We start from the raw sequence: 22,893 nt of genomic DNA on the forward strand, positions 1-22,893 counted from the left end.
CATTAGTTTAAGACAGAAATAAAAAGAAACTGTGATTGCCAGCGACCACTCTCCCCAGTGAAATGAATACCTGCTTAATTACAGCCAACAAAATTCTGTAACTTGTGACGTTATCATTATTCCACAAATCCTTATACTATAGAAAAACACAAGTACTGCTACTTTCTGACAGCACCCTCATGACAAAAAGACCAAATCAAAGGTCACGGGCAGGATAATGTCTTGTTAAGCTCTAGGGATTCTCAGGGTTAACACAAGGAAGTTAACACAAGACAGAGGTAGCTGCATTTGGCTTCTGGAGGAAGAAAATAGAAGCCTATGAGTAAGATTTTGATTAACAAATAGTTTGGCCAGGCATTAGTATCCCAGCACTCTGGAGACAGAGGCAAAAGGATCGCTGCAAGCTCAAGGCTAGCCTGGTCTCCGTAGCTACACACATGGCTTTTGAATCATCCCAGAGGTCACCACCATCTGAAAAGAGAAGCTTCTCTAACCAAAAGTGAGAGTAGCATTAACACATGGGCATGAACGTTAAGAGAAGTGCTTACCGGGCAGTTTGGTGAGCATAATATATACATTTAGCCAGACACCAGCAGGCGTTACACCCCTAGGGCTCATGACCTCCCCCATCACAGGTTTTCAGTACCATGCATGCATTCCCTTCTATCCAGTGGGCCTCCAGCCCAATTAGAGAACAGTTGGTTTCCCCCATAACAGACATGCCACTGTTGCAACAGTCGGCTCAGGTTTGCAGTGTCCACTGTTGTTCATCTCCACTGATGACTGCTCTCTCTCATAGGGCTTCATGCAGTGTAGCTTTTTCCTGCTTTCTGCCACCTGGTCTACAGAGAGGAGAACTTCAGCTTAGCTCCAGCTTGATTTCTCAATGACCTTGTGGCCCAAGCATGTGGAGTCTTGAGAAATAGGGTCTTACTATCTATTCCTGGTGGGAAACCAAAACCCTTGGCAACAACCTATAATCTGAGGGGTCACAAGGAACCTCCCTGGCCAACAACTCACTGGAAGGTATCCCATCCCTGGCACTAAAAGTTTTCTACTAATAATCTATAGCTTCTAGGTGCACCATTATCCAAAAAAGTAGGATTCCATATCGCTTATTCATACCCTTTTAATTTCTGATTGACCCTTCCCCCTCCCACCCTTTCCTTACTCAATCTCTTCCCCTGACTTCACTTAGGCCATTCAAACCCCCAGTAATCTGTTCATCTATTTACATATATACAAGCCCGTCCTCTTAAGTCCTCCCTATCCTTCCTCCTTAGCTTACTGGCCTCTGCTACTGGTTTTTACTCTAACTCACATACAAATCTAATCATTTGTAGCTGGGATCCACATATGAGAGAGAACAGGTGGCGCTTGGCTTTCTGGGCCTGGGTTACTCACTTAGTATAATCCTTTCTAGATCCATCCATTTCCCTGCACATTTCATAATTTTATTTTTGCTTACTGCCAAGTAGAATGCCAGTGTACAAATGTACCATATCTTCATTATCCACTCATCGGTTGAGGGATATCTAGGATGGTGCCATTTCCCAGCTCCTGTGAATAGAGCGGCAATAAACATGGTTGAGCAAGTATCTCTAAAGCAGTAAGACGAGTCTTTAGAACATATGCCTAGGAGTGCTATAGCTGGGTCATATGGTAGATCTATATTTAGCTGTCTCAGGAACCTCCACACTGATTTCCACAATGGCTGGACCAGATTGCATCCCCACCAGCAGTGTAGAAGGGTTCCTCTTTTCCTGCATTCTCGCCAGCATTCATTTTCATTTGTTTTCATGATGGTAGCCAATCTGACAGGTGAGAGATAGAATCTCAAAGTACTTTTAATTTGCATTTCCCTGATGGATAAAGATGTAGAAATAATTTTCAGATGTTTATAGACCGTCTGTATTTCTTCTTTTCAGAACTCTCTATTTAGTTCCATAGCCCCATTAAAAATTTTTTGTTGTTTATTTTAATTTATTTATTTGAGAGTGACAGAGAGAAAGAGGCAGATAGACTGAGAGACAGAACAGGCATGCCAGGGCCTCCCGGTGCTGCAAACGAACTCCAGAGGCATGCACCCCTTTGTGCATCTGGCTAACGTGGGTCCTGGGGAATTGAGCCTCAAACTGGGGTCCTTAGGCTTAAAAGGCAAGCGCTTAACCACTAAGCCATCTCTCCAGCCCCATAGCCCCATTTTTAATTAGGTTGTTTGGTTTATTATTTAGTTTCTTGAGTTCTTTGTGTATCCTGAATATTAATCCTCTCTCAGATGTATAGCTGGCAAAGATTTTCTCCCATTCTGTAGGTTGCCTCTTTGCTCCATTCACAGTGTCCTTTGCTGTACAAAAGCATTGTAATGTCATGAGATCCCAGTGGTTGATTAGTGGTTTTATTTCCTGAACAACTGGAGCTATATTCAGAAAGTTGTTGACTATGCCAATATGTTGAAGGGTTTCCCCTACTTTTTCCTCTAGCAGTTTCAGAATTTCAGGTCTGGTATTAAGGTCTTTGATCCATTTGGACTTGATTCTTTTTAAAAAATTTTTTTTGATTTTATGTTTATTTATTTGAAAGGGACAGAAAAAAGAGGGAGAGAGAGAGAGTGAGAGAGAATGAGTACATCAGGGCCTCCAGCCACTGCAAACGAACCCCAGATGCATGTGCCCCCTTGTGCATCTGGCTAACGTGGGTCCTGGGGAATCGAGCCTCGAACCAGGGTCCTTAGGCTTCACAGGCAAGCGCTTAACCGCTAAGCCATCTCTCCAGCTGTGGACTTGATTCTTATTCATGGAAAGAGATAAGCATTTATTTTCATCCTTCAACATATAGATATGCAGTTTTTCCAGCCCCATTGGTTAAAGTGGCTATCTGTTCTACAATGAATATTTTTGGCATTTTTGTTGAAAATCAGATGGCCTTAGCTGTCTGAACTTACATCTGGGTCCTCTATTCTGTTCCATTGATCTATATGTCTGTTGTTGTGCCAGTACCATGCTGTTTTTGTTACCATGGCTCTGTAATATAGCTTAAAATCGGGTATGGTGATACCAACAGCCCTATATTTGTTACTCAAAATTGCTTTGGCTCTTTGAGGTTTTTTATGCTTCCAAATGAATTTTATGTTGTTTTTTTTCTATTTCTGTGAAGAATGCCATTGGAATTATAGGGACTGTATTAAATGCATACATTGCTTTGGTAAGATTAACATTCTCATGATATTTATTTAATTGTTGTTTGGTTTTTTGAGGTAGGGTTTTGCTCTAGCCAAGGCTGACCTGGAATTCACTATGTATTCTCAGGGTGGCCTTGAACTCACAGGATCCTCCTACTCTGCCTCCCAAGGGCTGTGATTAAAGGCATGCACCACCACACCTGGTGACTGATATTTTTATAATATTGATTCTTCCAATCCAAGAACATGGGATGTCTTACCATTACCTAGTGTGTTCTGCAATTTCTTTCTTGATTGTTTGAAAGTTTTCATTGTAGAGCTCCTTTACTGCCTTGGTTAGGTTTATTCCAAGGTACTTTTTCTTTTTCTTTTTTTTCCAGGCAATTGTGAATGGGAGAGATTCCCTGATTTCATCCTCTGCATGTTTGTTGTTAGTATATAGGAAAGCTACTGATTTCTGTGTGTTGATTTTGTATCCTGCTATGTTGCTAAAAGTGTTTATCAACTCTAACAGTTTGCTAGTAGAGTCTTTAGGGTCCTTTATGTATAGAATCATATCATCTGCAAATAATGATAACTTGATCTCTTCCTTTCCAAGTTGTATCCTTAAAAAAAAAAAATTCTTTGCTCATTCTTTTTTTAAAAAATACTTTTTTCGGGCTGGAGAGATAGCTTAGCGGTTAAGCGCTTGCCTGTGAAGCCTAAGGACCCCGGTTCGAGGCTCGGTTCCCCAGGTCCCACGTTAGCCAAATGCACAAGGGGGCACACGCATCTGGGGTTCGTTTGCAGAGGCTGGAAGCCCTGGCGCGCCCATTTTCTCTCTCTCCCTCTATCTGTCTTTCTCTCTGTGTCTGTTGCTCTCAAATTAAAAAAAAAACAAGCAAACTTTTTTCTGGTTTATTTTTATTTATTTATTTTTTGGTTTATTGATGTAGGGTCTCACTTTAGCACAGGCTGACCTGAAATTCATTATGTAGTCTCAGGGTGGCCTTGAACTTATTGCAATCCTCCTACCTCTACCTCCCAGGTTCTGGGATTAAAGCTGTGCACCACCACACCCAGCTATTTTTATTTATTTATTAGAGACAGACAGAGGGACAGAGAGAGAGAGAGAATGGGAGCACCAGGGCCTCTAGCCACTGCATACGAACTCCAGATGCATGTGCCATCATGTGCATCTAGCTTACTTAGGACCTGGAGCATCTAACCTGGCTCCTTAGGCTTCTCAGGCAAGTGCCTTAACTGCTAAGCCATCTCTCCAGCCCTTGTATCCCTTTTACGTGTGTCTCTTGCCTAATTGCTATAGCTAAGACTTGCAGTACTATATTAAATAAAAGTGCATGGGGAGGGGGCTGGCTCTTTGCCGAGCACAGCTATGGAGGGCTGAGATGCTGTTGGCTGTGGGGTGTGCAAAATGCACACATAGGAGGTTGGAAGCCAGTGGGCACAAGCGCAGCAGCCACGCAGTGAGTGTGTGTACACAGAAGACCAGAAACTTCGATCACGAAACTGCCCCATGCCCTGCATTGAGGCCAGATGGCAGCCAGGAGAGACCAAGCCCCATGATTCCTCAGAACAGTGGAAGGAGCGCGGCCCAGCCTGGCCCAAGGTGTTCTGCCGGGAGAATCTGGGCACTTAAACCATATTGGGAATCATTCGCAGATACACACTAGAGGGATGAGTCCAGTTTGGGCGTAAAGCGTCTGGGTCACGGTGACTGATGCAGCCTCCATCTGACAAGGATGAGCCCAGCAGGATGCGAACCCTGTGGTTGACGGGATCACACCCACATGCAGTGATGCTTTTGTATGGTTGTTGTCTCGGTGAACCCAGGGCTGCTTGCATGCTTTTTAGTTAAAAGACATTTTTACAATTAAAAAAAGTGGAGGGCTGGAGAGATTGCTTAGTGGTTAGGGCATTTGCCTGCAAAGCCAAAGGACCCAGGTTCAATTCCCACGTAAGCCAGATGCACAAGGGGGAACATGCATCTGGAGTTTGTTTGCAGTGGCTAGAGGCCCTGGCAGGTCCATTCTCTATCTACCTCTTTCTCTCTCTCTCTCTCTCTCTCTTTCTCTCTGTCTCTCAAATAAATAAATGAAAATTTTTTAAGATTAAAATTAAAATTTAAAAGTGGGGACAGTGGAACCTTGTCTTGTTCCTGATTTTAGTGGAAAAGCTTCAAGTTTTCCCCCATTTAGTATTATGTTCGCTGTAAGTTTGTCATAAATACTCTTTATTATGTTGAGATATGTTCCTTCTATTCCCAGTTTCTTTAGGACTTTTACCCTGAAGGGATATTGAATTTTGTCAAATGCCTTTTCCGCATCTATTGAGATACTCATGTGATTTTTGCCTTTCAGTCCATGTTTGTAGTATATTACATTTATTGGCCTCTGCATATGTTGAACCATCTTTGCATCTCTGGGATAAAGCCTATTTGGTTGGGGTGGATAATCTTTTTACATATTCTTATATTCTGTTTGCCAGTGTTTTGTTGTGTTTTGCATTTATGTTCATGTCTTTCATGGAAAGGTGAATTTCTTGGAAGCAACAAATAGAAGGATCCTGCCTTTTAATCCCGTCTGCAAGCCTGTGTTTTTTGGTTGGGAGCATTGAGGCCGTTGATATTAACAGTTACTTTTAAAAGGTATGCACTTATTCATGCCATTCTTCTTTTTTTGTAGTACTTCCTGTTTCTCTTTTACTCTCTTATATTAACTATTGTTGAATATGGTTTTTTTTTTTTTTTTCCTGTTTCCTTATGTATGTGCTTTTCTTTCTCTTCAGCATGGAAAATCTTTTCAAGTATTTTCTGCAGAGTTGGTTGGTGGTCATATATTCCTTTAGCCTGTTTTTGTTGTGGAATGTCCTCATTTCTCTGTCTATTTGGATGGATAGCTTTGCAGGATAAAGTAATCTTGGTTGACAGTATTATCTTTCAGATTTTGGAATATATCATTCCAAGCCCTTCTGGCTTTTAAAGTTTGTGTTGAGTCACCTGTGACTATCCTGGTGGGCTCGCCTTTGTATGTGACTTGATTTTTCTCCCCAACTGATTTCATTGTATTTTCTTTGGTTTGTGTGCTTAGTCATTTAATTATAATATGAGGTGAGAGGCTCTTTCCTGATTTTGTCTGTTTGGCATTCTAAAGACTTTATGTATCTGTGTTGGCATCTTTTTCCCTTTGGACAGGGCAGAATTTTCATCTATGATTTTGTTGAAAATACCTACTATGTCTTTGAAGTGAAATTCTTCTTCTACCATACACTGAATTCTTATGTTTGATCTCTTCATAGTGTCCCAAATGTCTTGAAATTCCCATTCATGCCTTCCTATTAGTTTGTCTTTGTCTTTGTTGGACTATATTAGATCTGCCACCTGGTCTTCTAGTTTAGAAATTCTGTTCTCTCCTTCATCCATTCTACTGGTGAGACTTTCCACAGAGTCTTCTATTTGACTTACTTTGTCTCAGCTAATGGAGATTTGGGAATTAATGCCTCCTGGGGGCAGTGTATTGTTGGGGCCAGGCTTATGGGTGTTATAGCCAGCTTCCTCTTGCCAGTGTTTGGCACACTCTCCTGTTGCTGTTGTCCACCTGATGTTGGCCAGGAGGTGATGTCCACCCTCTGCTCATGCTATCATTTTCCCCTACAATCATAGAGCTTCCCCTCAAGTCTGTAAGCAAAAATAAACCTGTTTTGTCCCCACAGGCTGCTGCTCTTGGTGGGGTGTTTTCTGTCAGCAATGTGAACCTGTCTATAAAAGTAAAGTTGGTACCCAGAATTGGGATCATTCCTGCTAGAAACCTGACTACATGGCTTTTGGACTTTTGGAACTGCTTTGTAGGAGGAATGTGGACGAATTTGAAATCTTGGCTTAAGAGACACCTTGCAGTACTGTAAGTACAGGTTGATGGACTATTCTGGTCAGAGTTGAAAGACCTGAATGCAGTAAGACCTATAGACTATGAGGTTTGGCTGATGAGGGTGAGAAAGAGCTTTGCCTGGACTGGGCTAGAAGCAATTTGTGTGAGAAGCTTGCTGTTATGCCCATGTCCTGAGAAGTTGTACAGGGTTATTTTGTGTAGAATTGCTTCAACTGGTGTGAGCAGAGGGAGAGGGAATTGCACAGAAAAAATGAAATCTTTGGGCTGAAACTTCTGCCCATTCAGCTGCAATTGGTTGAGAGATTACAACAATTGGATTGGGCCAGCTGACCTGCATTGGGACAACAAAAAGAATGTAGACTCTTTGGAAAGGACCTGGAAGCTGAAAGAGTGTTCTGTTGTTCAAAGTCTGCTTTATTCCCCTTGGATTAGCTCTTGGTCTCTCCTGCTTCTCTTCTATGGTTGATAATTCCTTATACACCTACACTTTTTTTTGGTAGATGAATGTAGTTTGCTGTTTTTCTACTCATTTTCCCCTGGTAGGCTGCTTTGGTGTGGCTACTACACCTCTATCTTACCCAGAAGTCCCCATTTTTCTTCTTTTCTAATATATATATATATATATATATATATATATATATATATATATATATATAAAATATATATTTAATATATATATAATATATATAATATATATATAATATATATATATTAAAAGATTTTATTTATTTATTTGTTTGAGAGGCAGAGAGACAAGGGGGGGGGGTATCAGTGTGCCAGAGCATCTAGCCACTACAAAGGAACTCCAGATGCATGTGTCACCTAGTGCATCTGGCTTATGTACTAGGGAATCAAGTTACATGTATACCTAGGTCCTCAGGCTTCCCAGGCAAAAGCATTAACCACTAAGTCATTTCTCCAGCCCATCCCTCTCTTCTTGAAAAAAAAAATACATATATATATTGGTGCTAAAGAGATGTCTCAGCAGTTAAGGCACTTGCTGGCAAAACCTAAAGACCTAAGTTTGATTCTCTAATATCCATGTAAAGCCAGATGCATGAAAGTGGCGCATGCATCTGAAGTACATTTACAGCAGCTAGAGGCCCTGGATGCCCAATCTCTCTCTCTCTCTGTGTGTCCCTTTCTGTGCGCAAATAAGTAAAATAAGTTAAAAATTTTAAATACTTTTTTCAAAAAAAGCTTTTCAGACTGGAGAATGCTTAATTAAGGCACTTGCCTGAAAAGCCAAAGGACCTCGGCTTGATTCCCATGACCCACCTAAGTCAGATGCACAAAGTGGCATAGGCATCTGGAGTTTGTTTGCAGCAGCTAGAGACCCTAGCATGCCCATTCTATTTCTATCTGCCTGCCTCTCTCTCTCTCTCATTCTTTCTCAAATAAATAAGTAAATAAATAAATTATATATATTTTAAAAGCCTTCCTTGGGAGGGAGAGATGGTTTAGTGGTTAAGGCACTTGCCTGGGAAGCCTAAAAACCCAGGTTTGATTCCCTAGTACACATATAAGCCAGATGCACAAGGTGGTGCACTTGTCTGGAGCTTGTTTGCAATGGCTGAAAGCTCTGGCTCACCCATTCTCTCTACCTACCCCCACTTCTCTCTCTCTATCAAAATAAGTAAATAAGCATAATATAAAGATGCACACCTAATAATTTTTTTAAAAGCCTTTTTCCAGTGACTCAACTGAAATTAGTTAGGAAGCAGCACCTCATAGCAACCATTACTCTTGCTTCATTTGTCTACGTTGCACTTACGCCACAGGAAATTAAACAGTCATTCATTGGCAAGACTTTGTCTTGAGAAATAGGACTTTATTTTTGCCACTGCTCTGGATTCCAGTTCCTAAAAGATCGCCAGATGATCCACAAGTATTGGTTGAATAAATAACTGCGTGAATAATCTTCTGAAAGACCTTTTTTTCTAATCTTTTTTTTTTTTTTTAATAAGAGCAAAGTTAGGCAAGAGCAGTTCTAATTTGTTTTTTTTTGTTTTGTTTTGTTTTGTTTTGTTTGTTTGTTTTTGTTTTTTGGTTTTTCGAGGTAGGGTCTCACTCTGGTCCAGGCTGACCTGGAATTAACTCTGTAGTCTCAGGGTGGCCTTGAACTCAAGGCGATCCTCCTACCTCTGCCTTCCGAGTGCTGGGATTAAAGGCGTGCGCCACCACGCCCGGCCTAATTTGACCATTTGAGAGACTCTTGAGAATGTTATGGAACTCATGGCTCCTTCCTTTGTTCCTGGTTTCAGGTTGTATAACCAAGGAAAATATAGCCTTTATTGTTTGACTCTCTATGAAAAATGTTTGATGTCAGTCATGCCTAACTTAATTATTTAATGTGACTATTTTACAGGATTTGCAGCTGGGTCAAGATGCTTTGAGGAATAGCAACTATATCAAGAATGTTTGGCTTCACACAATGACTAGAAGACACTCTAGCATCTTCCATTTGGGCATCATCTATGTATTAATACTTATCAAGATCCAATTATCTAATGAAAGTGAATTGATGATTGACATGTCAAACATAGGTCTCACCCATGTTCCCAGGGATCTGTCCCTAAAAACAACCACCTTAAACATATCACACAACAATATATCTCAGCTACAAATTTCTGACATCTCATCACTGTCAAAGCTCAGGATTTTGATTATGTCCCACAACAGAATCCAGTGTCTCGACATCGGCGTGTTCAAATTCAATACAGAATTGGAATACCTGGATTTGTCTCACAACAAGTTGGAGAGGATTTCTTGCCACCCTACAGTGAACTTCAAGCATTTAGACCTCTCATTTAACGCATTTGAGGTCCTGCCCATATGCAAAGAGTTTGGCAACATGTCTCAACTAAACTTCCTGGGGTTGAGTGCTACACGCTTACAGAAATCTAGCATACAGCCAATTGCTCACTTGAATATCAGCAAGATTTTACTGGTTTTAGGAGATAGTTATGGGGACAAAGAAGACCCTCAGAGCCTTCAAGACTTTAACACAGAAAGTCTGCATCTTGTTTTCCCCATGACAAAGAAATTCCATTTTGTTCTGGATATGTCAGTCAGCACCGCAGTAAGTTTGGAGCTGTCAGATATCAAATGTGGGCTTGGAGATAAGGAATGCTCTTACTTCTTAAGTGCTCTGTCAAAACTTCAACAGAATTCAAGGCTGTCCAATCTTACCTTGAGCCACGTTGAAACCACTTGGGATTCTTTCATTAGTATCTTCCAGTGTGTTTGGCATCTACCCATAGAGTATTTCTCAGTCATCGATGTGAAGCTACAAGGCCAACTTGGCTTCAGATATTTTGATTATTCGTACACTTCCCTGAAGGCTGTGTCGATACTTCAAGTTGTCAGTGATGTGTTCAATTTCCCACAAAGTAACATATACAGGATCTTCTCCAATATGAACATCCGAAGTTTCACCGTGTCTGGCACCCGTATGTTACACATGGTTTGCCCCTCCCAGACTAGCCCATTCCAGTATTTGGATTTCTCCAATAACCTCTTGACAGACATGATTTTCAATAATTGTGGAAACTTACCCGAGTTGAAAACATTTAGCCTGCAAATGAATCAGTTAAAAGAACTTGCGAACGTAATGCGTATGACCCAAGAGATGAAATCTCTACAGCGATTGGACCTAAGCCATAATTCTCTAAGGTATGGAGGAGGTGAAGACAATTGCTTCTGGGCCGCAAGTTTATTAAGTTTAAACATGTCTTCCAATATCCTGACTGGCTCGGTTTTCAGATGTTTACCTCCCAACATTCAGGTGCTTGATCTTCGTAACAACAGAATAGCGAGCATCCCTAAAGACGTCGCCCGTCTGGAAGCTTTGCAAGAGCTCAACGTGGCCTTCAACTCTTTGGCCGACCTGCCCGCGTGCGGGGCCTTCAGCAGCCTGTCTGTGCTGATCGTGGACCACAACTCGGTTTCCCACCCATCCGCTGACTTCTTCCAGACCTGCCACCACGTCACGTCCCTCCGAGCAGGGGACAACCCGTTCCAATGCACGTGCGAGCTGCGGGAGTTCATCAGGAACGCGGGCCAAGTGTCCAGCGGCGTGCTAGACGGCTGGCCCGAGGCCTACACGTGCGACCACCCGGAGGGTCACAGGGGGACCCCGCTGAAGGACTTCCACGCCTCGCCGCTGTCCTGCAACATCACGCTGCTGATTGTCACCATCGGGGCCACCGCGCTGGTGTCAGCCGCTGCGGTGGCCTTCCTCTGCGTCCACCTTGACCTGCCCTGGTACCTCAGGATGGTGTGCCAGTGGACGCAGACCCGGCGCAGGGCCAGGCACGTGCCCTTGGAGGAGCTGCAGAGAGAGCTGCGGTTCCACGCTTTCGTCTCCTACAGCGAACGCGACTCGGCCTGGGTGAAGAGCGAGCTGCTGCCACACCTGGAGAAAGAAGGCATCCGCATTTGCCTCCACGAGAGGAACTTCGTTCCTGGCAAGAGCATCGTGGAAAACATCATCAGCTGCATTGAGAAGAGCTACAAGGCCATCTTCGTCCTGTCTCCCCACTTCGTGCAGAGCGAGTGGTGCCACTACGAACTCTACTTCGCCCACCACAACCTCTTCCACGAAGGCTCTGATAACTTGGTCCTGATCTTGCTGGAGCCCATCCCGCAGTACTCCATCCCCAGCAGCTACCACAAGCTCAAAACGCTCATGGCCCGGAGGACTTACTTGGAATGGCCCACGGAGAAGAGCAAACAGGGACTGTTTTGGGCAACCTTAAGAGCAGCCATTCATGTGAAGTTGGTGGGCCAAACGGAAGAGAAAACACAGAACTAAGAGAATTCCTCCTGTCAATGTGGCTGCTGTTGAAAGTTCCAATAAGGATGTTATTTTTGCATCAGTATGAATCTAACAATGATTTTTTTTTTTTAAATGGAGTTAACGTGAACTTTGGCGGGAAGGCAGAGGTAGGAGGATCGCTGTGTGTTCAAGGGCACCCTGAGACGACATAGTGAATTCTAGGTCAGCCTGGGCTAGTGGGAGACCCTGCCTACGAAAACAAAAATAATTAATAATAATAATGTGTACTTTGTTTACCTTCCTTTGTGATAATAAAAATTAATAAAATGATATAATTTTGATTAACCAATTTCAAACACATAAGATATTTATCCATTTCTTTGCTGCAATTAAAGTCATTGAGTTTATCATGAAATCAAAAGAAGCCATTCTTTCTCTGTTTTAAAATTAAATTTTTTAAAGAAATTTAAGAAAAATATTTAATTAATTTATTTATTTGAGAAAGCAAGAGAAAGAGGCAAATAGAGAGAGAGAGAGAGGGAGAATGGGTGTGCCAGGGACTCCAACCACTGCAAACAAACTCCAGACACATGTGCCACCTTGTGCATCTGGTTTACCTGGGTACTGGGGAATTGAACCTGGGTCCCTAGGTTCAGAAGCAAACATTTTAATCACTAAGCCATCTTTCCAGCCATACATTATGGTTTTAATATAATTCTCCACAGTTACAAAATGCTGTCATTTTTCATAAACCTCAGCTAGTCAAACTGAGACACCTGCCCCAGAATAAGTCTGACTATACCTGCCTTTCTTTCTTCATCAGAATGTCCTTCCAATGCTTCGTGGCACATTGAAAAACCAAAAATTTTATATTTATTTAGAGAGGGGGAGAGAGAGAATATGAATGTGCCAGGGCCTCTTACCGCTGCAAACGAACTCCAGATGCATGCTTTACTTTGTGCATCTGGCTTTACATGGGTACTGGGGAACTGAGTTGAACACTGGCTGGCATGCTTTGCAAGCAGGTCCTTAAAAAAAAACTTAACAAAATATATTTCAGGGAGAGAAAAAGAGAGAGAAAGAGGCAGACAGAGAAGAGGGGTGTGAATATGGCATGCCAGGACCATCTGCCACTGCAAGCAAGCACCATTAACCACTGAACCATCTCCCCAGCAAAAGAGGTATATTTCTCTGTGTTAAATCATACAAAACTTGGGCTGGAGAGAGATGGCTTTGCAGTTAAGGCACTTGCCTGCAAAGCCTAAGGACCCAGGTTTGATTCCCCAGGACCCATTTAAGCCAGATGCACAAGGTGGCACATGAGTTGAGATTGTTTGCAGTGGCTGGACACCCTGGAGCACCCATTCTCTCTCTCAGAAATAAATTAATATAAAGTATTTTGTAAAATAATACAAGCTCCATGACTATGACTCACTTTGGACTGGCTTTCTTCTCTACCTGAATTCACCTCTGTGAGTCTTCTCACTCGTAAACCCTCCGATTATGTCTCCAAACAGGTAGTTTGCACGTAGGTTGCCTTGCCTTGGTCTCCACTGATTGAGGGGTGGGAGAAGTTTCAAGTGACACACACATATACTATTGGTTTCTAGCTCTATGGAACCTGGAATGAACCAGCAGATTCTGTGTGTATCCAAACACAGATTAATGGAACAACAGCATGCAATGGGGATGCACAGATCATTCAGCTTAATCATTTTAGAAATGATGGTTTGGGGGCTGGAGAGATGGCTTAGCGGTTAAGCACTTGCCTATGAAGCCTAAGGACCCCGGTTCAAGGCTCCATTCTCCAGGACCCATGTTAGACAGATGCATAAGGGGGCGCACGCGTCTGGAGTTTGTTTGTAGTGGCTGTAGGCCCTGGTGTGCCCATTCTCTCTCTCTCTCTCTCTCTCTGTCACTCTCAAAGAAAGAAAGAAAGAAAGAAAGAAAGGATGGTTTTTCCATTGGTTTTTGAAGAGTCTGGTTTTTGGTTTTTCAATGTGCCACGAAGCATTGGAAGGACATTCTGATGAAGAAAGAAAGGCAGGAATAGTCAGACTTATTATGGGGCAGGTGTCTCAGTTTGACTAGCTGAGGTTTATGAAAAATGACAGCAGTTTGTAACTGTGGAGAATTATATTAAAACCATAATGTATGGCTGGAGAGATGGCTTAGCGGTTAAGCGCTTGCCTGTGAAGTCAAAGGACTTTGGTTCAAGGCTCGATTCCCCAGGACCCAGGTAAGCCAGATGCACAAGGGGGCACATGCATCCGGAGTTCATTTGCAGTGGCTGAAGGCCCTGGCGCACCCATTCTCCCTCTCCCTCCCTCCCTCCCCCCTTCTCTCTCCATCTATATATCTATATATCTATATATATATATATCTGCCTCGTTCTCTTTCTGTTTGTCGCTCTCATAAAATAAATAAATAAAAATAAAGGCAAAAAGTTAAACCCTAATGTAGAAAGCTAGGCATGGTGGTGCACGCCTTTAATCCCAGCACTCGGGAGGCAGAGGTAGGAGGATCACCGTGAGTTCGAGGCCACCCTGAGAATACAGAGTGAATTCCAGGTCAGCCAGGGCTAGAGTGAGACCCTACCTCAAAAGACAAACAAACAAACAAACAAACAAAAAACATATTGTGGCCAGACATAGTAGTGGATGGCTGTATTCTAAGCAAATGGAGGTTAAGGCTAGACCTTTCTGAGCTTGAGTCCATCCTGGGCTATACAGTTTGTTAACCTTGTATTATGCAGAAGATGAAGAGAAAGAGAAAGAACACTACACTGTCGAGGATCTTAAAAACCATGGCAGGCACCCATTCTCTCTCTCTCTCTCTCTCTCTCTTTTTCTCTCCCCCTCCCTCTTTCTCTCTGTATCTCTCACAAATAATAAAAAAAATTTTCTTTTGGTTTTTCAAGGTAGGGTCTCACTCTAGCCCAGGCTGACCTGGAATTCACTATGGAGTCTCAGGGTGACCTTGAACTCATGGTGATCCTCCTACCTCTGCCTCCCAAATGCTGGGATTAAAGGTGTGCGCCACCATGCCCATCTAATAAAAAATGTTTAAAAAAAATATTTAAAAATTCATGGGATGGGCTGGAGAGATGGTTTAGTGGTCAAGCACTTGCCTGTGAAGCCTAAGGACCCTGGTTCAAGGCTCGATTCCCCAGGACCCACGTTAGCCAGATGCACAAGGGGGCGCAGGCGTCTGGAGTTCATTTGCAGTGGCTGGAAGCCCTGGCACACCCATTCTCTCTCTCTCTCTCTCTGCCTCTTTCTCTCTGTCTGTTGCTTTCAAATAAATAAATAAAATAAACAAAAAAAATCATGGGAGCTGGAGAGATGGTTTAGTAGTTTAGGTGCTTGCCTGGAAACCCTAATGACCCAGGTTCAATTCCCCAGTACCCACATAAGCCAAAAATACATGGTGGTGCATGTGTCTGGAGCTCCTTTGCAGTGCCTGGAGGTTCTCTCTCTCTCTACGTCTTTCTTTCTCTCAAATAAATAAATGAATAAAATATATTTTAAGAAAAAAGAATCTGTTTAAAAAAAAAACTGTATTTCATTTTAGAAAAAAGAAATCAGTTTAAGGGAAGAAGGGTTCATTTCAGCTTAATGCTCCAGGTTCCAGCCCAGGAAAGACACAGTGAAAGGAGCTTGAGACAGCAGAGAGTGATGGATGCAGCTGCTCAACCAGTCCAGCCCCAGCCTCCCACAGGTAAGACTGACCTTCCCACCTCAATTAACCTCATCTAGTCAATCCCTCATAGGTGGCTTGACCATCATCAATAGAAACCATCGCGAACAGGGTTGCAACAGTGGACAGAGATGTTCCCCATTTTCTGTGAGACAATCACACTTCCTGAGTTGGACTTGAGAATTTCACAATCGCTCTCCACTGCTTTGCAAGCAGTTTTATATTGTATTTCGGGGTCGACGATAATGAAACACCACAAAAGGGGGCCTGACCAACTGAAATTTATTGTCTCATGTTTCTGGAGGCTAGAAGTTCAGAATGAAGGTGTGGGTAGGGTTGGCTTCTTTTGAGAGACAGGAGGGGGCGCTGGGGACATGGCTCAGCAGTTAAAGGCACTGCTTGCAAAGCTTGTTGGCCAGCCTCCCTCCCCCCCCCGCAAGTAACCATTAAAACCAAGTGCACAAAATGGCACACACATCTGTAGTTCATTATAGTGGTAAGAAGCCCTGGTGCACCCATTCTCTCTCTCTCTCTCCCCCCCACCTTGAAAAATAAGCAAATAAAATATTTTAAAATAATAAGGTGGAGAAGCCAGGGCACGGTGGCACACGCCTTTAATCCCAGCATTTGGGAGGCAGAGGTAGGTGGATCACCATGAGTTCAAGGCCACCCTGAGACTACACAGTGAATTCCAGGTCAGCTTGGGCTAGAGTGAGACCCTACCTCAAAAAAACAACTAATAATAATAATAAATAAGGTGGAGAACAACTGAAGAAAATAGTCAACATCAACCTCTGGCCTCCACACACATGTGAAAGAGAGAATGAACATAGGTGTGTCAGGGCCTCTTGCTCCTGCAAATGAACTCCAGATGCATGTGTCTGGCTTTATATGGGTACTGGGGAACTGAACCCAGGCAATCAGGCTTTCAAGCAAGCATCTTTAAACTACTGAGCCTTCTCTCCAGCCCCTGGCATGTTAAAAAAAAAAAAAAGTGAGCTGGAGAGACGGCTTAGAGGTTAAGTGCTTGCCTATGAAGCCTAAGGACCCTGGTTCGAGGCTCAATTCCCCAGAACCCACATAAGCCAGATGCACAAGAGGGCACATGCGTCTGGAGTTTGTTTGCAGTGGCTGGAGGCCCTGGAGTGCCTATTCTCTCTCTCTCTCTAATAAATAAATAAAAATAAACAAAAAAATTTTAAAAGGTTAGAAATCTTTAGGACATAATAAACCAACAAAAAACTAATCTTTATATGCTGCTGTTTTCTAGGGATTTGAATTTGCCTTCATCATGCCTATGAGGAAACAAGTGGTTGTTAAACCCACAACACAAAGAAGAGACCATCAACTCAAATACTTGGTCATGTGGAAGCAAGCTGGATTGTGCACATGGAAGCTGGCCAGCTGCCTATCTCACCAAAGGCAAGGCTTAAAAGAGCAGCCCTGTGGGCTGGAGAGATGGCTTAGCGGTTAAGCGCTTGCCTGTGAAGCCTAAGGACCCCGGTTCGAGGCTCGGTTCCCCAGGTCCCACGTTAGCCAGATGCACAAGGGGGCGTACACGTCTGGAGTTCGTTTGCAGAGGCTGGAAGCCCTGGCGCGCCCATTCTCTCTCTCTCTCCCTCTATCTGTCTTTCTCTCTGTGTCTGTCGCTCTCAAATAAATAAATAAAAATTAAAAAAAAAAAGAGCAGCCCTGAGCAAAAAAAAAAAAAAAAAAAGGAGAGGCAGGCTTTTATAATTCACAAACTGTAAGGCTGAGAGATTTCCAATAGGGAATTTAGTAAGCAAAATACAGAGGCAAACAGCAGTTCACAATCACTTGACCTGACATCTTGGGAGAGTATGAGGTGAGGCCTTATCAGAGTGGGGAGTAACTCAGGTTCTAAGAAGTTCCAGGGGTGGCGGTGGGGAATTCCAGGCAGATAGTCAAGGTATAGTTAGACCTAACAGGAGCTTAAGTTTTATAATAAGCAGAAGTGAAACTTCTCTCGATTTAACAATGACTCCTGATTCTAAGATGGAGTCAGACTGGCTCATCATGGTAAAATCCCTAGAAATAACAATAAAACTCATCAGAAGTGTTTACATACTATGCAGTCTTACTATGGACTCCAAAGCTGCCTGAAGAAAGAGAATTGACTGCCAGCTGTTCCAACGTGGCTCTAAGAAGGGTTACCGCAGACCCGGCTCCAGCCTCCAGCATGCTGGGTTTGTCCGATAACCTCCTCGTCCAGCTGCAGAGTTCAGACTTCGATTCGTTCTCCAGGCTGCATGATTTGACTGTGTGCCACAACAGGACCCAACAGCTGGATCTCAAGATCTTTGAGTTGAAGGAGGAGTTATTTAGCCTTGTCTTACAATAGACTGAAGACTGTAACCCGGTCTCCCCTGGCCGATCTCCAACACTTAGACCTTTCTTTTTATTTATTTATTTTGTTTGTTTGTTTGTTTTCCGAGGTAGGGTCTCGCTCTAGCCCAGGCTGACCCGCAATTCACTATGGAGTCTCAGGGTGGCCTCGAACTCACAGCAATCCTCCTACCCCTGCCTCCCAAGTGCTGGGATTAAAGGCAGGCACCCTTTCTTTTATTAACTGGAACCCAGCGCCTTTTTGTGAAGAGACTAGCAACATGCTATATTTGGAAACCCTAGGTTTGAGTGGGGCAAAGATACAAAACTCAGATCTTCAGAAAATTGCTCATTAGCATTTCATACTGTTTTCTTAGGATTAAGAATGCTTTCTTAGCAGGGCGTGGTGGTGCACGCCTTGAATCCCAGTACTCAGGAGGCAGAGGTAGGAGGATCACCTTGAGTTCAAGGCCACCCTGAGGTCAGCCTGGGCTACAGTGAGACCCTACCTTGAAAAACCAAAATATATAAGAAAGAGGAGAAGAAGAATGCTCTCTTATTATGAGGAAAATGATCCATCCTACACACAACAAAGCTTGGCATCACTTTACCAATCAATCAGTGCCAATTTCTGAGTTCTTTTGTGTGATGGAATCAAGACTTCAAAGAAGCTGGGCGTGGTGGCGCACGCCTTTAATCCCAGCGCTCAGGAGGCAGAGGTAGGAGGATCACAGTGAGTTCGAGGCCACCCTGAGACTCCATAGTGAATTCCAGGTCAGCCTGAGCTAGAGTGGGGCTCTACCTCAAAAAACCAAAAAAACAACAAAAAAAAAGACTTCAAAGATACTAGAAATGACAAACATAGGTGGCAGAAGCCAATTTCTAAGTCATGGAAGTCCTTGAAATCTTTCTTTAGAGAAGTCCAAGGTATCTACTCTGTTACTTAATAAAGTTAACTTGCGGGCTGGAGAGATGGCTTCGCGGTTAAGCGCTTGCCTGTGAAGCCTAAGGACCCCGGTTCCAGGCTTGGTTCCCCAGGTCTCACGTTAGCCAGATGCACAAGGGGGCGCACGCGTCTGGAGTTCATTTGCAGAGGCTGGAGGCCCTGGCGCGCCCATTCTCTCTCTCCCTCTATCTGTCTTTCTCTCTGTGTCTGTCACTCTCAAATAAATAAATAAATAAATAAATAAAGTTAACTTGCTCTGGGATGACCTGTACATCTTCCAACTTGTTTGGCATACAACAATGGAATACTTCCAGATCCAAAATATGACTTTTGGAGGTAAAGTTTATCTTGACCACAACTCATTTCACTACTCAAATACTGCAATGAGAGCTATAAAATTGAAATATGTACATCATAGTCTTTTTTTATATTCCACGGGATAGAATCTACTTGCTTTCTAACAAAATGAATATAGAAAACCTGATAATATCAGATGCACAAATTGCATATGTGCTTTTCTCTAATTACCTGAAAAGTTTCTGATATTTAAATTTTGCCAAAAGTATCTTAACAGACAGTCTATTTAAAAACCATATCTGGGCTAGAGAGATGGCTTAGTGGTTAAGTGCTTGCCTGTGAAGCCTAAGGACCCCGGTTTGAGGCTCAATTCCCCAGGACCTACGTTAGCCAGATGCACAAGGGGGTGCATGCATCTGGAGTTTGCAGTGGCTGGAGGGCCTGGCATGCCCATTCTCTCTCTCTCTCCCTCCCTCTCTCTCTCTCTCTCTCTCTCTCTCTCTCTCTCTCTCTCTCTCTCTCCCTCCTTCCCTCTGTTTCTCTCTTCCTCTTTCTCTGCCAAATAAATAAATTAAAAAAATAAAACATTTAAAAAAACATATCCAATTACCTTACTAGAAAACTCTCATTTTGCGGGGCAATAAATTGGAGACTTTCTCTCCTTAGTGAGCAGCTTTGCTAACAACACGCCCTTGTTTTACTTGGATCTGAGCCAAAATCTATTACAACATAAAATTGATAGAAATTGCTTTTGGCCAGGGCACCTTGATCATCACGAATTTATCATCCAATAAACTTGCTGATTTGGTTTTCCAGTGCTCGCCTGAAAGCATTCAAATATTTGATGTGAATAGTAATAAAATTTCAAACTGTCCCTAGAGAGATTACCCATCTGAAGTCTTTACAAGAGCTAAACATTGCATTTAATTTTCTAACTGATCTTCCTGCCTGAAGTCCATTCAAAACACTCTCCGGGGCTGGAGAGATGGCTTAGCGGTTAAGGTGCTTGCCTGTGAAGCCTAAGGACCTAGGTTCAACTCCCTAGAATCCACATAAGCCAGATGCACATGGTGGTGCATGCATCTGGAGTTCGTTTGCAGTAGCTGGAGGCCCTGGTGTGCCAATTCTCTCTCTCTCTTTCTCGCTAATAAATAAATAAATAAAATAAAATATTTTTCAAAAAAGACTCTCCATTCTAGCCGGGCGTGGTGGTGCATGCCTTGAATCCCAGCACTTGGGGGACAGAGGTAGGAGGATCACCATGAGTTCAAGGCCACCCTGAGACTACAGAGTGAATTCCAGGTCAGCCTGGGCTAGAGTGAGACCCAACCTCAAAAAAAAAAAAAAGACTTTCCATTGAAATGAACTAAATTCTCAGCCCATCTCTGGCTTTTTCTCAAAGCTGCTAGGAAGTTAGGACTTTAAACATAGGAAGGAATCCATTCCGGCGTACTTATGAACCAAGAGATCTCACTCGACTTGGAAAATATTCACAGGACATGATGGTTGGGCGACTACTCTCATACACTGGTGAATGCCCTTTGGGTCTGAAGAGGATTCCGTTAAGGGGTGTTCATCTTCCTGAATTAGTGTGCAGCCCAGCTTTGTTAATGGTCACCATTGTGTTGCGCATGCTAGTCCTGTGGATGATGGTGACATTCTGCTGTTCCGCTTTCATGTGGCCTGGTCTCTCAGGATTCCAGGCCAGTGGGTGTGGACACAACGCAGAAGTCAGAAGTCGGGGCAGGAAAAGAGAAGTGCCCAATTCCATGCATTCATTTCATGCACTCAGCATGATCTCCTCTGGGTAAGGAATGCATGGATCACAAATGTCGAGGAGGAAAACGGCTCTATCTTAATTAACATCTTCTTGAAGAAAACTTTCGCCCTGGCAGATGCATGATTGAAAACATTACAAGCTGCATCGAACACAGCTAGAACACAATCTTTGTTTTGTCTCCCGATTCTGCCCAGAGGGCATGGTGCCATGATGAACCCTACCTTGCCCATCATAACCCCATGCATTCTCATTCGGAGTAAACCATTCTCACCCATTCCTCTCTACTGCACTTCTGTTAGGTTTTATATGCTGAAAGCTCTCCTGGGGGAAAAAAATAACTTAGAACGGCCCAAGGAAAAGTGTAAACATGGGCCTTTTGGGGCATACCTTCAAGCTGCTCTTAATATTCACTTATCAGATACCAGCAAAATGTGTGAGCTACGGACATTCACAAAACCCAAGGATGGCTCCAATGAAGAGTACCAAGGTCCTACAATCTCCTTGATAGGAACGGGCTGCTTATAAAACCCCACCAGATCCCCACCCAGCAATGTTGGGAGTTATATTCACTGCTAGGATATAAATGGATGCACCCTTGTGGGAGTTGGAACGTTAAATGCCTTCCATAGCCTCATGTGTTTGTGATTAAGCCTCACACGCACTCATTCCCTGGCTGGTGGAGTTTTAGGGTGGTGGAACCTTGCTAGAACAGGGGTGTCACTGGGGGCAAGCCTTGAGCCCCGCTCTCCTGGGTCACTGTTTCTGCTACCCTCCCCACAAGCTGATGTGACAAGATGGGGTGCCCAGCTTTTACTCGGCCATGCTTCCTTTGCCACGACACAGCTTCCCCCCGAGACTGGAAGCCAAAATGAGCCTTTTCCTTCCCTGTGCTGCTTTGAGTTGGGGGTTTTGTCCAGCAGTGAGAAGTTAACTGCTACAAACCTTTAGGATGGCAAGTTAGCAGTATCTACTAAAATGAAAAATAATTAATCCTTTCATGTCAAGTCCTTGATATCTAAGAATATTCATCCTCAGAATCACCTGCACATATTTTTTTTTTTTACAAAGATTTATATATAAAGGTGTTTAGGCTGGAGAGATGGCTTAGCGGTTAAGCGCTTGCCTGTGAAGCCTAAGGACCCCGGTTCAAGGCTCGGTTCCCCAGGTCCCACGTTAGCCAGATGCACAAGGGGGCGCACGCGTCTGGAGTTCGTTTGCAGAGGCTGGAAGCCCTGGCGCGCCCATTCTCTCTCCCTCTGTCTCCTTCTTTCTCTGTCTCTCACTCAAATAAATAAATAAAAATAACCAAAAATTTTTTTTTAAAAAGGTGTTTAGCTGGGTGTGGTGGCACATGCCTTTAATCCAAGTACTTGGGACACAGAGGTAGGAGGATCACTATGAGTTCGAGGCCACCCTGAGGCTACATAGTGAATTTCAAGTAGAAGACCCTACCTCAAAAACATAAAAGTAAAATTAAAGTTAAAAGGTGTTGCCGGGCATGGTGGCACACGCCTTTAATCCCAGCACTCTGGAGGCAGAGGTAGGAGGATCTCCGAGAGTTCGGGGCCACCCTGAGGCTACATAGTGAATTCCAGGTCAGCCTGAGCCAGAGTGAGACCCTACCTCGAAAAACCAAAAAAAAAAAAAGGTGTTTATCCCAGTATTGTTTGTAGTTGGGGGGAAAAAAATCAAACATTCCAAATGGTCACAAAATAAGGATTTCATAACTTATTGAATTATTATGCTATTAATTTGCTAAATTATAGAATGTTGCATAGTCATAAAAAGAATTAAGGGGGCTGGAGAGATGGCATAGCAGTTAAGCGCTTGCCTGTGAAGCCTAAGGACCCCGGTTCGAGGCTCGGTTCCCCAGGTCCCACGTTAGCCAGATGCACAAGGGGGCGCACGCGTCTGGAGTTCGTTTGCAGAGGCTGGAAGCCCTGGCGCGCCCATTCTCTCTCTCCCCCTCTATCTGTC

General features: G+C 43.4%; 2 protein-coding genes across 5 annotated transcripts in view; both read left to right on the plus strand.

The window, feature by feature from the left end:
- Positions 1-12,008, plus strand: part of Tlr1 (toll like receptor 1) — a 30,164-nt gene extending 18,156 nt beyond the window's left edge. For 3 of the 4 annotated variants that reach the window (XM_045161362.1, XM_045161363.1, XM_045161364.1), the window contains exon 2: positions 9,437-12,008. In XM_045161362.1, coding sequence (XP_045017297.1) covers positions 9,503-11,884 — 2,382 coding nt within the window. In that variant the 5' untranslated portion in view covers positions 9,437-9,502 and the 3' untranslated portion in view covers positions 11,885-12,008. Of the gene's footprint in view, positions 1-7,029; positions 7,081-9,436 lie in introns of those variants that run through there. The other variant, XM_045161365.1, reaches the window with a different exon arrangement.
- Positions 12,009-18,745: 6,737 nt separating this feature from the next.
- On the plus strand, positions 18,746-21,441 carry Tlr10 (toll like receptor 10). Its single transcript, XM_045161248.1, is given in 11 exon segments — positions 18,746-18,855; positions 19,096-19,261; positions 19,263-19,431; positions 19,735-19,790; positions 19,793-19,894; positions 19,896-20,000; positions 20,002-20,112; positions 20,492-20,801; positions 20,804-20,997; positions 21,000-21,184; positions 21,186-21,441. Coding segments are annotated over 11 exon segments (1,764 nt in total).
- The last annotated feature ends 1,452 nt before the right edge of the window (positions 21,442-22,893 follow it).

Source organism: Jaculus jaculus, chromosome 11 (genome assembly GCF_020740685.1).
Source record: "Jaculus jaculus isolate mJacJac1 chromosome 11, mJacJac1.mat.Y.cur, whole genome shotgun sequence".
Classification (NCBI taxonomy): domain Eukaryota; kingdom Metazoa; phylum Chordata; class Mammalia; order Rodentia; family Dipodidae; genus Jaculus; species Jaculus jaculus.